This window comes from Phalacrocorax carbo, chromosome 9 (genome assembly GCF_963921805.1).
Source record: "Phalacrocorax carbo chromosome 9, bPhaCar2.1, whole genome shotgun sequence".
Lineage (NCBI taxonomy): Eukaryota > Metazoa > Chordata > Aves > Suliformes > Phalacrocoracidae > Phalacrocorax > Phalacrocorax carbo.
In genome coordinates, this window is record NC_087521.1 from 37314114 (window position 1) to 37330921 (window position 16808).

Here is a 16808-nt window from a genome sequence, read left to right on the forward strand (position 1 = left end):
TCCTGAAGTATCACCAAAACACAGTGCTGCTCGTTATCCGGGATTATAAAAGGTTTCTTTTGTGCGTGCTTGTTTCTTACAGAGTGATGGATATCAGGAAGACACAGAAGGCACAAACCAGCAGTAAGAACAGACATTCAAAACCATTAGAAAATTTTATTAAAATTACAGCAATTTTAATAAAAGCAAGCCAAGAATAAAGCAAATGCAAGGTCGAGCCTCTGGCTCCACAACAGGGCTCTCCAACGCTCTTATTACCATTTTTCATCAGTCTGATTGCATCCCAGTGTGTTCCTGACGCTTGTTATCTTCTGGAGAGAGGAGGAAAAAAAAATAAAGCGTTTATCACGGGCTATTTATTTGTATGTAAGTGTAGGACTGGTGCTCGTTGTTTACAGAAACTCAGAGAATCCCCATCAGAAAAAGTCACAGTGGTAGCACAAAGTTGTTTGTCCCTGGCAGCTGCCTGGGCAGCCTGCAGAAGCATCCCCGAGCGCGGCAGGGCAGAGCGAGGCGGTGTCTGGGGCAAAGCTTCTGTGCGTCCTTTGTCAAGGACACGAGCTGATGTGGGGGGATTTAGCAGAGACCCAAGTGCTGTTGTGGGTTTGCGGCCTGTTGAGCTTTTTCTCAGAGAGAAAACAATATGCTATGATGCCTTCCTGGTCAAAAAAAGCCTTCTTAATGTGTTATCAGAAGGTGATGGCAGAGGCAGTGAAGTCACTCGGCATGTGTTGCTGGTTCTGTCCTTAGCTTGTAGTATCTGGAGCATCCAACTGATGCAGGGAGCTGTGATTTCGCCGCTGAAGCAGGAGTGAGAATGCCAGGTTCAAACCCCTCAAGGTTTTTGGGGATGAGGGGATTCTGTGTGCCACAGGAGATGGAAACGTGAGCTTGAGAGCCAGGCACCATGACTGGATTCCCCAGGAGCCCTCGGCGTTCATCTCGAGAGCGACAGTTGAAGCAGGGTGGTAAAAGTCATATTAAACTTGTTTGTTGATTTAAAAACAACGTGTGGCATCATTAGTATTCATTCAGCCCGAATCAGTTTGTGCCCCAGCACCCACCAGCGCCCCTGCATGGCTCCCCGTGACGGCCCGTCACGCAACGCGAGGCTTGTGTGAGCCTTGTCGAACTCCGGGTCACCAGCACCGATGAGAACCGGCCCCAGCTGATCCCGACCGTGTTAGTCCCTGTTTGCCACTGGGTAATTTAACTAAAATAAACTCTGTTTAGAATAAATTACTGGAGGCTGAAAATACAGCAGCATAGCTTAAGTTGATGAGTGCTTTCTCAGGCTGTTGCCTGCGTGTTGCCATTGCTCGCTCTTGCCTCTTTGTTTTGATGCTATTTCATGGAGTCTGGGGCTTCCAGAGGTTTGGATTGCGCTGCCACTGCTCGCCAGGCGGTGCTGATGTTCTGTTTCGGCAGCAGGGCAGGCGGGAAGACCTGTGCTTTGCTCGGAGTGGGGGCCCAAAGCACCGGCTTACCCGCAGGCAGGGGAGCCCTGGTGGGAGCACCCAACCTGATGTGCCAGGGATGAGCATGCAAAACCACCCTGGGAGAGGTTTTCAAAGGCACAAGCGTGCCTCTGGTAACCCATTCCCGCTGGGGTGCAGAGATGTTTCCCCTCTGACTCCTCTAGACACCCCGCGTCAAACGCGCAGTTCTTGCACGCTCTGATTTCTTATTCTTCAGGCAAGATAAAGACTGAGTGCTGTGGCTGTCTCGCGTTTGCCGCGTGCTCTCATTCGCAGTGTCACTCGGAGGCTGAGCGCCGCGGAGAGACCCTGGCCCGGGCTGTTGCCTGGTGTCCCCCAGTCTGGGAGGATGCTCCGCGGCTGGCTGGTGGGAGCAGGGGTTTGGCCGTGGCTGCCACCCCCACTCTGCTGCTGTCGAGTTATGCCTTTCTGTCTGCAGCTCTGCTCAAGGTTTTACTGGATTAGGGATGCTCTGAAAGGGGCAGTTTTTAAAAAGATTCAGAAGTAGGATTATTTTTCCATTAGTTTAAAATATGTACGCGCATATCGTTACGTCAGTTATGGGTGAATATTGTCATGAGAATAATACATTTCAGTTATGGCACTACAACGATGACACTAGGGGCTGTATTGACACAGAACACTGGTGGACACAGTTTGCGTTAAAAAAAAAAAAAAGATAATAAAAGTAGGGAGACAAAAAAAAATGATGAATCGTGGCAATGGTGCCGGTCAGCAGGAGCGAGAGCGGCCACAGCGCACCGGCCCGCCTTGCTGTCCCTGCGTGTCCAAAGACACGGGCCTTTGATGGTAAACACTAAAATAACTAATACATACTGACAACCTTGCTTGTGAAAATTAAGAAGCAAAGATTAAATATGCGTGCGTGCAGGAATGGAAATGCAAAATTTCTATTAGGATCAGCCAAGGAAGATTTGTATTTTCATGTTGAGCTCATTTCAGTGATGTTTAATTAGCCCTGAATAGCTGCTGAGGAAGTCCCTTGCAAAATTCGTGCAATATAATACTCCAGACATCCAGTATTTTTAACTAAAGAAAAAAAAAATTAATTAGAGTGTTAATTCCATAGTATTACCTGGCTGCATGTGCAGATTTTATTTTCCTCCTTGAAAAAAAAAAAACCTTGTAAGAGTGCTATGAGGTTATTGGAATGCCTTTTATGCTATTCCTTTTCTAAATTAAAACTGTCTCTAACACATGATAATAGCTGTGGTTAGATCAGTCTTAGACGAGTACATGTCAGATGAGGTTCAAGATAATTGATGCTGTAAATATCCCTCGGGTGGAAAGACCGTATTAATGGCTTGAAAATTCAGGCTGTTTGTAAGAATCTGATTTGAGCTGTAATAGAAATAGGCCTAGATTATATAAAGCACTGAGTTTTGTGGCTTTTGATGTCTTTCAAATTCGCTCTTGCGAACTGGAATTCTCCCCTTCTGCCAACTGTACATATCTGAAAGCTTCCCTGGCATATGGTTTGTTTTGTAGGCAGCTTCTCTGGAAGGTGAGGTTTTGCTGCTGTTCTGAGGAGATTTAGCGTGGGTTGTCTCGTTATAACCAGAAATGCGCTCCTTCACTTGATACTCCTTATCTGAGGGGCAAAAGGTGCAGGGGAAGGCTCAGCCCTGGGAGTCAGCGCATGCGGGACTACCAGGAGCGCTGCAGGAGGCACCTAACCAAATAGCTCAAGGTCTTCCCCCTGCATAATTACACATTATTTTGTGTTATTAGAGTAACGGAATTAGTAAAACTTAGTTTCTTACAGATTTGTGTCCTTTCTCCCCACGCCTCAAGCTCACTCCCCACTCCCAAAGCCGTGCTCTTCCCCGTCGTGCCCCTGATAGCTCCATGACGATGGGCTCCGCGGACGGTACCCGCGGGTGCCCGAGGCCGGGGTGCTCGCTGCACGCCTGCCGGCCGTCGTGGAGGTTAATGAGCTTTGGGATCTCAAATCCCCATCTGAAATTTTGCTGAAAGAAGCTAAAAAAGCTCAGAAGGTTTTGGGGAGGGGGGGTTTGGCAGATGGGCGGTCAAATGCAATTATCCAAGGAAGCAAATCTTAGCTGCTCTTTGGGATTCGGCTGCGTTTGTTTGCTATAATGATGCTTTGGTATTAATTTTTGTTGTTGAGGCAAAATTGATGGGCATCATCAGTACGGAGAGAAGCAAGATGTGGACTAGATGACCTCCTAGAGGGGCCCTTCCAAGGCGGATGGGATTTTTTAGCCTATGGTCCTATAATGGACTGGCTGGGGAATTTCTTTCCAGTCGGCAAAAAGACTTCACTTGTCTGAGATCAGGTGTAGGCACTAAATATTCCGGGCAGATTCATTTTCCTCTTCCTCTTTGCTATAGTTTTGTTTGATTTGTCATCTTCTTTTGCCTCCAAGGAGATTCTTATGTGCCCTCCTTTTTTTGTCACCCCCTCACCATTATTTATTTCCTCAAGTCCTGGCTTTCTTTTTATTTCTCTTCCCCTAAAATCCGTATTTTGTATTCTGTTCAAGTAAAACTGGGGAAAAATATGGTCGTCTTTAAGATTAGGGATTGTGAGAAAGTATGCAGAGCACAGTTGAGATGTCTATACTGTCATATTTAATGGTAAAGAGTTTAAGGCTGGAAAATAAATATGAAACTTAGAAGAGCAGAACATATATGGGGTGGGGGGGAAGGAAACCTGGCACTTTCTGTTATATATCTGGACTGTCAGATACATCTTTTTTTTTTTGCTGAAGTAAAATGTTTTTGTGCTCATTTTAGAACATATAAAGTCCAGAAGACGGCAGTAAGAGAGCAGTGGAGTGTTATTGGGAGCCGCTGCTCTCCAAGGCACCACTATTTGCACTCGATATGTTCAGAATGGGGTTTTTTAACAGGGATTTAAACATTGCGAGCAGTCTCTGGAAGAATTTTACTGAAGCCATTAACTGGAGATTGATGTGGTCTAGAACTAGACCTTCTTAACCCAGGTTGATGTTCGTTATTTCAACGAAATTAAGTTTCTTTTCTTTAAAAAATTAAGAAGCAAACATTAATTAGTTTGGGGATTATGCAACCAATAATTACTTACTTATCATGTTAAAAAGTCCCATTTGTAACAATTATTCCTAGTAATGAGTCGTGGATGTCAGGTGGCCTTTAGTATTAGTGCCTGTTTCTCCTGGCTTGGTTGGTAAATCCTTTTTTCTTTTATAATATTCCTTTCTGTTTCTTTACAGGTATAGAGAAAGTTAAAAAGCCAGGTTGCCTGTTCAAAAAACAAGGGTAATAATAAGGCAGTTATTGCAGAATTCCTCCTTGAGCAATATTATATATTAGGATAAGAATCTGTCTTTCATGAAGACTGCCTAGCTCCTGTATGCGTATGTCGGAATCTTAGTTCATAAAAGGAAGATAAATCACTGGAAAGTGAAAATCCGGTAGCAGAGTCATACGTTACGAGTGCTGTCCCGTTATCTGGCTGTCCTTTCAAACCTTGCAGTTTAAGGGTAGCTTTAACTCTTCTTTACTACATGTTTTGTTTATGGGTGGTCGTGGTTCATCAGCATTTTTCACGGCCGTGTCCGGCAGCGTGGGGAACCAAAGCGTGGTGACGCTCCGGTACAGACTAACGCAAGCGGAATGAAAAGATAGTTTGAATAATTCAATTTCTTGATTCAAGTGTACTTGATTTTAATGATAATGATCTGGAATTTTTTCATCAACTCTCTCTGTGGTTATATTTTTTCCCATAAAATTTAATGCTAGAATTGACTGTGACATCAGTCTAGTTTGACCTCTTTTACCTTACAGCCCTATCTGTTGGGGTTTTTTTGGTTGGGATTGCTTTTTTCCCAGTTGCTTTTATATTAAATGTACTAATTTATTTCACTAAAAAGCACCTGATCTTAGTTTGAACAGGTGAGGAATCCTCTATATGCCCAGGTAGTCTGTTCCTCTGTTCAGCTGCTTTATCTTAAAAAATAATAAGTCTGATTCTTTCCCATACTGAATTGGGCTTCCTTCAGTTTCCAGCTATTGTTGCTTGTTGTATATATTACCGGTAGCCAAAAGAGCTCTTTTGTACCTGCTGTTTTCCCACCATGAGGTGCTCACATCCTATAATAAAGTTACCGTTCAGTCTTTTTTCCTGAGAAATTAAATGCGTCCTGCTCTTTACATCTTTTACCGCAAGCTGAAGTCATAAGTACTTTCTCCAGTGCATAAGTACTTTTCTGTTGCTCTTTTCTTTGCCCTTTAATTTCTTAATGTTGCTTAACAATGGCTGACACCGGATTAGGATCCTGTACTCAGGTCACCAATTCTATATATGAAAGAAAACTATATCCTCACTCTTACTGCGCGCAGTGATCCCAGCAGTGCCATCCGTTTCAGGACCGTGCTGAGCGCTCTTTGCCGGTGTCTCTCTCAGACCGTGCCAGGGTACAGTCTTGCGCTGTTAACCTCTATGATGAGTTCTTAGATGTATTTTGTTCTGTGTGAGTGTCCGACTCTTCATTGTTTGGAAAATCCACTCATCTCTATTCGTGTGTGCACACGCATATAGAAATTCAGTGCTGTAGTAGGTGCTTCTGGTTTCTGCTGTTAGTGCTGCAAAACCCTCAGCGCCCGTGCGTCTGCTGTCCAAGGACTCCAACGCTAATTCAGTCTCATCAAGAACGAGCATTGGCTCAGTTCGGTGTCCTTGGATAAACAAAACTGCTGCTGCTCTCTCGCAGGGCTGGATGCCCTGCGCCATCCTCCTGATGCCAGTAGGACGCGCTCGTATGAAGAGTCCATGCAAGTTTCAGGTATATTTATAACCTCATTAAAAGAATAAAGCAAATGTTTTCTCTGTGAAAGTACATCACCAAGTGTTCGTTACGTTTCTCCTCTTGGGTTCGTTGTTGATCGACTCCCCAGCCCTTGGTAGAGCGTGGCAGGCAGAAATGGTCTCAAGCTGTACGGGGTATTGTTGACTACTAAGGTCGCTCTGTTTGTCCTTTTGTGTTTAAGCATGCTAACAGCCTTCTAACATGTGTTTGAACTTCCCCAAATGGTATTGGAGATCAATATAAGCTCATCAGGGGTCTCCCAGGGTCACGCACTTAGTCTTGTGGGAGCATGAAAGCAAGCCTTGCTTTCTCACAGGATCTGGCCATGTAAACGATGCTTGCTCCCTACAGTTGTATCTGTACTGCACATGCAATACGGCACTGCAGATGCGTAATAAATATCTTCTAAAGGGCTGTAGAGGGAAAAATATCTTACGCGAAGCTGTAGGTAGCTCGGCTCCCCCATTTCCAGCTTGTTCAGAGCTCTTCTGTCTCCACACCGCATGTACTAATAGATGGCACGCAAGACAGCTCATTATCCTTTCCATAGGTATGCAAGCAATATAAATTTGTTGAGTTTTAATGCATTTTCTGAATCACGTGTAACTGCTTTATAGCACAAAGCACTTCAAACCCACATAATTGATAGCTTCTGTTAGGTCAAGGAGGCTCTAGTAAAGAAAATAGCATGAAAACCACTACTTTTATATTTAAGAATAACTTACGAGTTAGGCAGGCTAAATATATGTCACTGCTGTCTCCTCTTTGGGTGTCTTGATGAAGCAGTTTCAATCAGTTTACCAGATGCATGTTTTATTATTATCCAGACTTCCAAGCAGCGCTTGCTTTGAACATCTGAAGACAAAGGCAGCTAATTAACAAATGCTGTGTAGTCCCAGCAGCTGAAAAAAGATGACATAGCAAATATCGTCTGTGATCCTGCTCTCCTGTTTGTATGTGTGAAGCTCCCCTGGAGCTCAGGCGAGGGTTGCAGGAGATATGGTCTGCACTTCCTACCCCCAGACAGCGCGATGCCTCCAGTGCTTTGCAGTTCAGCGTAGGGAGGACACTAATAGCATCTGCCACACTTCTGTGCACCTTCCACACCAACATCTCTGACCGTCATGGTGCAACTCACAGTGCGTTTAGAATTAGAGCCATTTTGAACAGCTTATACCGGGTTTTCTGTTTGTTTGAGAGCTTGGGGACGTGTGAAGGGAATTCTTCCAATCCAGTGTTTAGCATGCTTGTGCCATCTGGGCTTTGGAAACTGTTTGGTTCAATTCAAAGATTAAAGACTGAAAAATTGAACCTAATGGTGGCATAAATCTCTGTGGAAAACATACTTCTGTAATTATTTCCATTTTGATTAATAGACTTTAACTACATGGCAACACCCATGACTTCAGTTTAATTTAAGGAATGATTAGTCAGTTAACTCTTCGTAATTTGATCAGCCCAAAATGAAAATTTTTGGGTTTTCTTCCACTTGTGAAGCACTTCAAAAATTCATCTTGTTGAGCTTCCCAGTGCTAAATCTTTCTCCGTTTGCGGTAAGATCTCCCTGTCTCTCAGTGATTTCCCCTCTTTCCTCTTCCCAGGTTAACTGCTGTGCAATACCCCAAGTCCATAGCTTCCCTCCCAGACTGTTCCAGTGCTTTCAGGGAGCAAACACCCACAGATACTCACACATTTGCACAGAGCCGTAAATAGGTTTTTGGTGGTGGTTGTTTGTTTTTTTTTTTTTAAAGCCTATTTGGAGATTTGAATATCAATTAGTAACAACCATTAGACATTGAAACCAGAGTTCTGGGGAGCTTTAACAAGTGGGCATTAATGCCACCGAGATCAGGTGACTTTAAAGTAGCCTGTCTACAGGCAATGAATTTGGCAGTTGCACGCCTCCGTTGTAATAACTCTGTAGAACACCTCGGCAATATTATTTTTTTTAAAAAAAGCATATTTTATGTTATGTTTGCAGCTCTCTCACTGCCTGAGCAAAATACAGTCTTATATAACAATCCAGTAAAACATTTGTCTAACCCTCCCCAGCAGCGGGGCAGGCAGTTGAGCGTTCAGTGAAATCTCACCACAATCGCAAGCATTATTTTGTCTCCTATTAGTGCTGCTGCTTTTGCTTTGATGCAGCTGTCGAGATCTTTCCAGCACTGCCGATGGAAAAATCAGTCAAGTTCTGCAGTGCAAATTTTCTATTAATTGACCGTTATGAAATGCTTTGGCAGAGGGCTTGCTGCATTTGCATTCCCAACTTAAATTTCTCTGAGGTTTCCTTATATTCTTATCAAAATCATTCCCTTGTCATAGCGCAGCACCGTGCAGAAAGAGGGTGCCTGCCTCTGTCTGTCGCAGAGGAGCATGAGGGGGTAGGAACGCGCTGCAACAGAGCAGATAGCACGAGCCCGTTGATGGCATCGTAGCTCACGGTATCATGGAGTAATTTGGGTTGGAAAGGGCCTCTTGTGCAACCCCCTGCTCAGACTAGGGCCAGCTTCACAGCTAGGCCAGGTTGCTCAGGCCTGTGTCCAGTCAAGCTTTGAATGTCTCTGAGGACGCTATCCCGCAGCCTCTGTGGACGCTTGTCTGGTTACATGGGGAGTTTGTGTTCACTTATAACTGGGAGGAATTTCTCTTGGTGCAACTTATATCTATTGGCGCGTGGCTTTTTATTCAGTACCCCTAAGAAGAGTTTGCCTTCATCTTCTCTGTAACTTCCCCGTAGTCAGTCGAAGATAGAAACTAGATCCCCCCCTTCACCTTGTCTTCTCCAGGCTAGCCAAACCCAGCTCCCCCAGCCTCTTTTATGGCACCTCCTCCAGCCCTCCAGTCACCCTGGTGACCTCCGCACTTGCTTCAGTATGTCCATGTCTTGACCTGGTCAGGGTGCTGAGGATGTTGTCTCACAGGTACGGGGTAGAGGGGAAGGATCGTTCCCCTAGACCTGCCGGCTGCACGCTCGGTTGCAGCCTGGGATGTGGTCGCCCACCTCTTGTTCAGCTTCTCCACCAGGACCTCCAAGGCCTCTTCTGCAAAGCTGCTTTCTGGCCAGCCAGCCTCAGCCTGCCTTCTGCCGGGGCGTTGACTGCCACCTTACGCTGGAAGGTTCGCAATTGCCTTACGTTGTGTTTTTAGGCTTTAAGCAATTTAGTGTATCTACTCTTGAGTAGCTTCATCAAAACAAAGCTGAGTCAAGACTTGGCCTTATGTATTTTGTCTAAGGGAGAGAGATGCGAGGAGCGGTCCCCTGACTCGGTGTTGGAGGCTCTTGGCTGCCAGTCATCCTTGCTTGTGGTCTAAGGGTGTGCTTTGATAAGCCGACCCTGGAAAGCATTCATGTGTGAAATGTTCTGTCATTCATCAAAATATAGGGAACAGGTGTTTTGGCCTAGAAATTGAAGCAAGCTAATTTCCTCCTATTTATTTTCCATTGCATGAGTAGAAGACAACGTTTCAGCAATCTCATCCCTTTTCAAATGCTACCGTGATTTAAAATAACCTTTGAAACAAAAATGAAATCTCGTTAGAAAATGCCATCCTAATTTGGAGTAACAGTTTCATAATTTGTTTCTATGATATTAAATTAAATGTTTTGTCGAGTAGCATGAAGGTAACATTTACTTAAAATCCATCCACTGTTACATGATATTATTGTTTGAATTATTTCAAATTTTGGAACAGGTTTTGTTTCTAATTAATCAAGAGACTCTCAAGCTTTATTCTTGTTATGCAAATCAAAATGTAAGCATCCAAAGAATAATTTTTAAGTGCAAACTTCTTTTCAGTGTGGACATTTGAAACAGGCTAATCTATTCAGATTGTTAATGGTGGGCTTGCTTTAATAATCCCATGGGCCTCTGCCACACCTCTAGTTTTCAAAAAATACCAAACCCCCACATTTTTTAAGACCTGCTCTGCTGGTGGTCCACCTCACGCAACACACCGTGGTGGTTACGGTGGTGTTTGCACAGCACATGGGGAAAGGACGTGGAAAAAATGCATGCGATGCTTCCCCCCAAAAAACTGTCCTTGTTTTCATCTCCTTTGAACAGGGGCTCAAAAGGGGAGCATGATCACATTCCCTTTGGCATCGGTGGCCATAATAAGATTTGAGCACCTCATTCTGCATTTCGCTGAATCATGGCCTCAGATAAACCTGATGAATTGACGTTTGGATAGCTATTCATACAAGACATTGCAAAAATGGGGTTAAATCTGTGGATGAGTAATTTATTAAGCACTACTTAATGCGTTATTTATCTTTTGTTTTAAGGAAGAAGCGCTGCTGGTAAGGTTCTGATATTATTTTAGTCGAGGCACATGGGAACGTGTTGTTGCTGTGTGCATGGGCTGTGTGAGTGTTTCTGGGGGGCATGGAAAGGAGTGTGGCCAGCAGGGCGAGGGAGGCTCTCCTCTCCCTCTGCTCTGCCCCAGTGAGGCCACATCTGGGGGGCTGCGGCCAGTTCTGGGCCCCCCAGTTTCAGAAGGATGTGGAACTGCTGGAGCAAGGCCAGCGCAGAGCTGCCAAGGGGATCAGGGGCTGGAGCATCTCCCTTGGGAGGAAAGGCTGAGAGACCTGGGTCTGTTCAGCCTGGAGAAGAGAAGGCTGAGGGGGGATCTCATCAGTGCTTATCAATATCTGAAGGGCGGGTGTCAGGGGGATGGGGCTGGGCTCTTTCCAGCGGTGCCCAACGCCAGGCCAAGGGGCCACGGGCACAAGCTGGAACACGGGAAGCTCCCCCTGAACATGAGGACAAACCCCTTCCCTGTGCGGGTGCCAGAGCAGGGGCACAGGCTGCCCAGGGAGGCTGTGGGGTCCCTTCCCTGGAGACATTCACCCCCCGCCTGGACGCGGCCCTGTGCCCCTGCTCTGGGGGTGCCTGCTCACGCAGGGGTGGGACGGGGTGAGCTCCAGAGGGCCCTGCCAGCCCCCACCAGTCCGGGATTCTGTGCAGGTCGGATCGGTACAGGTATAATTAGGCGAGTTGTTCCTACTCTGTAGGTAACAACATCAGCGCCTGTATTGCAGTTGTTGGAGCCAAACCTGGACATAGCTTTGAAATGTAGGGGCTGCACTTAGAGAAGCAACTTCCTCTTGGCTCCAGCCCTCCAGGGGTGTAACTTCGCCCTAGAGCTCCCCAAGAAACTGCTTGCCCTGTCATCCGGAGGTTGAATGTTTTAACTAGGACTTAGTAAAAATAGCTATGGCTTTTCTTGTTTTGTTTCATGATTCTTCCCTCCTTTGATGTAATTGTACCTTCAGAGAAAGCTCATAATAAACAATAGTAAAACCTTGCAAAGAGGAACCTACTTGTTCCTGACGGTATAAAGCCCAAATTAAATAATTAGGTGTACTCACATTCCAAGGACTATTGTTATTTTTTCCCTATTTAAGATGAGTGTATTCTGTTGTGGGGATCTAATTTTCTTTGAGTTGATGCGGTGGGAGCAATTATATGATATCTGTATTTTAATCAAGAGAAGTGTGTTCTAAAGCCTGTGATGAATTTACCTGCTTGACGTTAAATGCATGTAACTGAAGGAGGGGAATATGCATTAAATTACTGTATTATATTGTCGCTTTAAAGGAAAACAGATGCATGAACTTGATCTATGTTCTAGTGAATCCTACCATTAGGATGCAGATTAGTCTATTTATTTCTAAAGCTTTATAAACTATTTTGTGTAAGCAGCATTTAAATTAAAATCGTACATAAGAAACAAGTACCGAAGCAGTACAGATGAAATCTGTTAGTGGAAACAATAGAAATAATATTGACATTGTCACGTACGATGATGTATATATTGTTTTATCCAAAAGCCTGAGCCATAAATGAAGATCCAGTTGTGCCACATGCTGGGCAGGGGAAACCGGACTCTAAAATTGAATTCTGCTGCAAAAGTCCTAAAATGTGGCTTCTAGAGCTGGTGTCGCCTCTGTTTTGCTCCTGACTCGTGCACAAGGCGACGCACGCGCTTCCCGCCGTAGGACCATCGTAGGTCAGCTGAAGCCTCGCTTTATCTTGGGGTTTTTGTTTTTTATTTCTTTTCAGATTTGGACGATCCGATAGTAACAGTCCACCAGAGCATCGGGGAAGCAAAAGAGCAGTTCTACTATGAGAGAACAGTGTTCCTCAGGTGCGTCGCCAACTCCAACCCGCCTGTTCGGTACAGCTGGCGACGCGGCCAGGAGGTATTGCTGCAAGGGTCTGATAAAGGAGTGGAGATCTATGAGCCCTTCTTTACCCAGGTAGGAATGAAAGTATAGTGTGTTTTTCCTTCCTTAGGCTACTTGCACCAAATTCTTTGTAACTGGATCTGCCTGCGTATCCCTGCTGGGTTTACGGAGTGTGTAAGTGGGCGTTCGCTCCAGATAACTACGCCCTGGCACAAATGCACCCGTATGTTATGATAAGGCTTCCTAATTTAAAATATGTCTTTTAATTATTTTTGGTGAAATAACATGACGATGCACGGTGAGTGCTGTCTGCAGGAGGCCCTTGGAAGCCGTTTCGCTTGGGCGCTGCGAGCCCAAACCTCTGATTTTGACTGCTATTTCCTAATCTTTTCCGACACAATGCGAAGTGATTCTGCACAGACGTTACAGCCTAAAAAGCTTTGCAAGAAGGCTAAACTCTATGGCAACTTCCCGTATTGTTTTTTTTTCATTCTTCTTATTATTTTACCCTGCCTTTCACTTCTTGGAACACAAGTGGTTGTTCCAGAATTACACACTTAAAAGATGAGGTGGCGAAAATGGAAAGAAGTGCTTTTTAAAGTCTTCCCGCTCTTGCTCACAGCCACGAAGGCAGCCTGGGCCATCAAGAGTCTGTCAGATCAGATCAGATTAATTTATTGTTAGCACATTTGCACGGTCTCGGGATAAAAAGGTGGCATATCCTATTGTCTCTGGACAAAAGCGTGTGATGGTGCTTGCAAAAAGGAAAGAAAAAAAGAAAGAAAGAGCAGGAAAAATTGTTTTGGGAAGTCTCAAGCAGTAACGAGTAAAGACAGAGGTGAAAACTGCCTGGTAATTTGGTCTTTGTAGCAGAAAGCAACCTGCAACTTTCATAAATAATTTTCAGCTAATGATTTGAGAGCACCTTCATTTTTTTCTTTTTATTGTACTTGACAGCTTTATATTGCTACAGTGGCTTGGTATTTGGCTGAGAAACGTGTAGCCTGGCACCTTGCGGAGATGAGAATTAGATTACATAGTCAAGTTATTGGTTTCTTAAATGTGATGAGATTATTTTTAATTTAACATGTACGGACCCAGTTTAGCAAATCCGTGGCTTGTTTCCTTGGACTCAAGTGTGTAAACCGGAGGGTTTTTTATGTTTTAATTAAAAAGTAAGAGACTTCCTTGACATGGGATTTTTTTTTGATTTATATTCCAATATGGAAATGCTGGCGATTACCTGCCCTATCACCTAATAAGGACATATCCAGTAAAATGCATCATATGAAATTAGATTCAATATTTTTTAAAAAATATGTATTTTTAGGTTACTAGGAGCATTCTTCCTAGAACCTCCGTCTGGGCTGAATTAATGAATAGATCAGATTATCATGTTGATAGTCAAAAGCTTATCCATAACTTTTTAACGTTTATTGGAGATCGGGTTGAATTAGTGTATCTTGGTGTGTTTACAAGATCTGATATAAGTTTATGAGAGGAAAAGATGTAATTAAAGGTTCAAGAGACACAAACGTCTACTGCACGTCGCTGGTAACTGGTTCAGCTTATGATACAGTAACAAACACCGGTGTGAAGAGGGATAGAGGGTATTTCACTTCAGAGCATCAAGAATTTGAGGTGGCCTTTTTTGGTGATTGCTCAGAAGGTGGATTATCAATCTGACAATCCAATGAAATGTAAAGGAAAACAAGTATTAAGACAATTAAAATTTCTAAGGTATTGTAGCCAAAAAAGGCCAGTTTTCTTCCCGGTGGTTTTATTATTTCCTTGATTTATTAAATCATTGAAGGCACCTGGAAAACTGGGCATATACAAATGAATTCGTGACTTATGAGCAGATATATTTTTTTTTAATGAGTCCAGTAATGTCAGCTGCTTATTTTAGCTGCTATAGGGAAAAAAAAAAATTCAACAAACATGCACATTCTCGTCCGTGGAAGTATTTGAAATACTGAACTTTTCGAAACCAAAATCTTGATGCAGAATTTTTTCCCTAAGAGTTTTTGCATCGTCCTCGTCGCACATTGTAATTGCACAGCCTGAGTATGAGATTAAATTTGCGGTATTTACAATAATTATGCAATTAGACATAATTAGACTAATTATCCAAACCAATGAAGAAAATATATACGTTTTTATAAATCTCTGCAATCTGGGGACATGATCCAGATACAATTGTGAGTCCAGCCCACAAGTTTAACTTGGAGTCCAGAGCTAAGGGCTGAACTGATGGGATGTAGCTTCTCGGTGTTTCCAGAACTGAACGACTCTGATAACTGTGTTCCTACGAACCTGGATCGGGCCCTTCTCTAGCCCGGATAAACTTCTTCCTGAAGTAGGATCTTTACCTTTAGGGGAGAGCCTTTCAAAGGCTTGGTCTTGCAGACACTGAATCATCATGTGCTTAATTTTAATCACATAATTTCGGTGGGACTGATTACACATACGAGGCACTTCAGTGCCGATATCACGAACATCTACCAAGCCTGACTTCAACGACTGTTTCTTTTCTTTTTCTAGCCAGCTGCACCCTCTCTTTTCTTTTTTGTCTTTTATTTTTCTTTCTTGCTAGTTCTGTACACACATTTTCACGAACAACCATATTTTTGCTTGTGTAGGGCCTGGGCAGTTGATGCACACGGTACTGTTAAAAAGAGATTAAATATGTTACTCAAGCTGTGGTAATACTAAAAGTCGCTCGGCTTTAACAGGGCACGTGATAACGAACCTTTGCCAAAGTTTGCCCTTTCGAGGCGTTGTGAGCCCGCCCAGTGTATGCCTCCTTGGGCTGGGTTCCGCCGCAGCCTTGGCTAAGCGTAATACATTTTTGGCTTATCACTAGAAACGCAGGTAAAGACTTAAAGGTGGGCAGCTGGAGGAGGAGGTTGCAACCCGAGGGAGTTTGTTATTTTAATGCTAGCGTAAATAGTGTGCAGGTCTTGGTACATATAGATTTCTCTGATGTTTACAAGCCCTCCACGCTGTCGCATCCTCATGCCTGACACTGACGTGCTTTGTCGTGGTCCCTGTGCTTTCTTCCTCCCTGCTCTGTCCCCTGACGTCTTTTGTGCTCAGGATTTTTGTATCTAACACTCCTTTCAGCTTTTTGTTACTCTTGTTGCTAACGAATACTGTAAGATTTTATGTAAATACTTTGGCAACTTGCTTTTTCTCCTGAGTTTCTGGTTCTGCGGTGCCCATATCACATAGCACTGCACTGGAAAGGTCGTATTTTCCAGTTTTCTCTTGACTGTGTCTGGAGGAACTCCTTCGTTACATATCGCGTTCAGGTCCCTGCTCCCTCGTTTCCACTGCTGGCTAAAAATAAAATCCATCAGCAGCTCATTTTCAAAGGAAAACAGCAGGATTTCTGTAGCTTGTGATTTTTTTTCATCACGTAGATTGTACCTTAAGATATATTACCCCGAATAATGCTGCAGCTTGAAAGACTCTATCAAAGCAACTTCCCCCTTGCTGCTCTCCTTTTTTTTTTTGCCTTTAATATATAAATGGGGCTACAGCTTTAGGTTATGCCAGCTGCCATTCTTCCAGGTAATTAAATAAAATATGTTTTCTGGACCACTTCAATATCTGCTTCTAATTAGCCACCTCTGCATCTTCCTCTTGCCCCTCCTGAAAGCCAGTCTCGGTCCTTCCTGCATCCCTCCTTGTTCCTCCGCCCCAGTCCCTTCGTAACGCTCTCTCTTGCACGTGCAGGGGGAAACAAAGATCCTGAAGCTGAAGAACCTCCGACCGCAGGATTACGCGAATTACAGCTGCATCGCCTCGGTGAGGAATGTCTGCAGCATCCCTGACAAGATGGTCTCCTTCCGACTCTCTAACAAAACAGGTGGGTCTCCAGCAGCGACCTTCCCTCGTCATTAGATGGACCCACAGGTGGTTGTGTTGCAGCGTGGTTCCCTTGCTTAGAACGTACGTGACCGTATGCAGTGGGAGGAGATATTCCGGAGCGTGTTCTAGAAGCCGTTTTTCAGGTGTTTTCTTTTTTTCTCACCAAAGTTAGGGTTTGGTGAAGAGTTTTGATTGATTGCGCTCTGGATTTCGTGTCAGGATTTGCATTTCTCCCCAGCGTCAGGGGTTTCGCTGTTATGGGTTAGACTTCAAAGAAGATACTGCAACAAGGTAAGAGGAAGGGGCGTCTCGGTCCAGGCTGGGCAGAGAGTAAACAATCCTTTACAAGTCCACCAAACACTCTCAAACACTTCTCTAGATGCTTTCTTGAAAGCTGATTATTTTTGATCAACGAAATATTTTAGG

General features: G+C 44.1%; 1 protein-coding gene across 1 annotated transcript in view; it reads left to right on the plus strand.

Moving 5' to 3' along the window:
• MDGA2 (MAM domain containing glycosylphosphatidylinositol anchor 2) overlaps positions 1-16808 on the plus strand; it is a 400733-nt gene that overhangs the window by 199202 nt on the left and 184723 nt on the right. Inside the window, exons 4-5 of the mRNA XM_064461194.1 lie at positions 12382-12578; positions 16248-16380. Coding sequence (XP_064317264.1) covers positions 12382-12578; positions 16248-16380 — 330 coding nt within the window. The remainder of the gene's footprint in view (positions 1-12381; positions 12579-16247; positions 16381-16808) is intronic.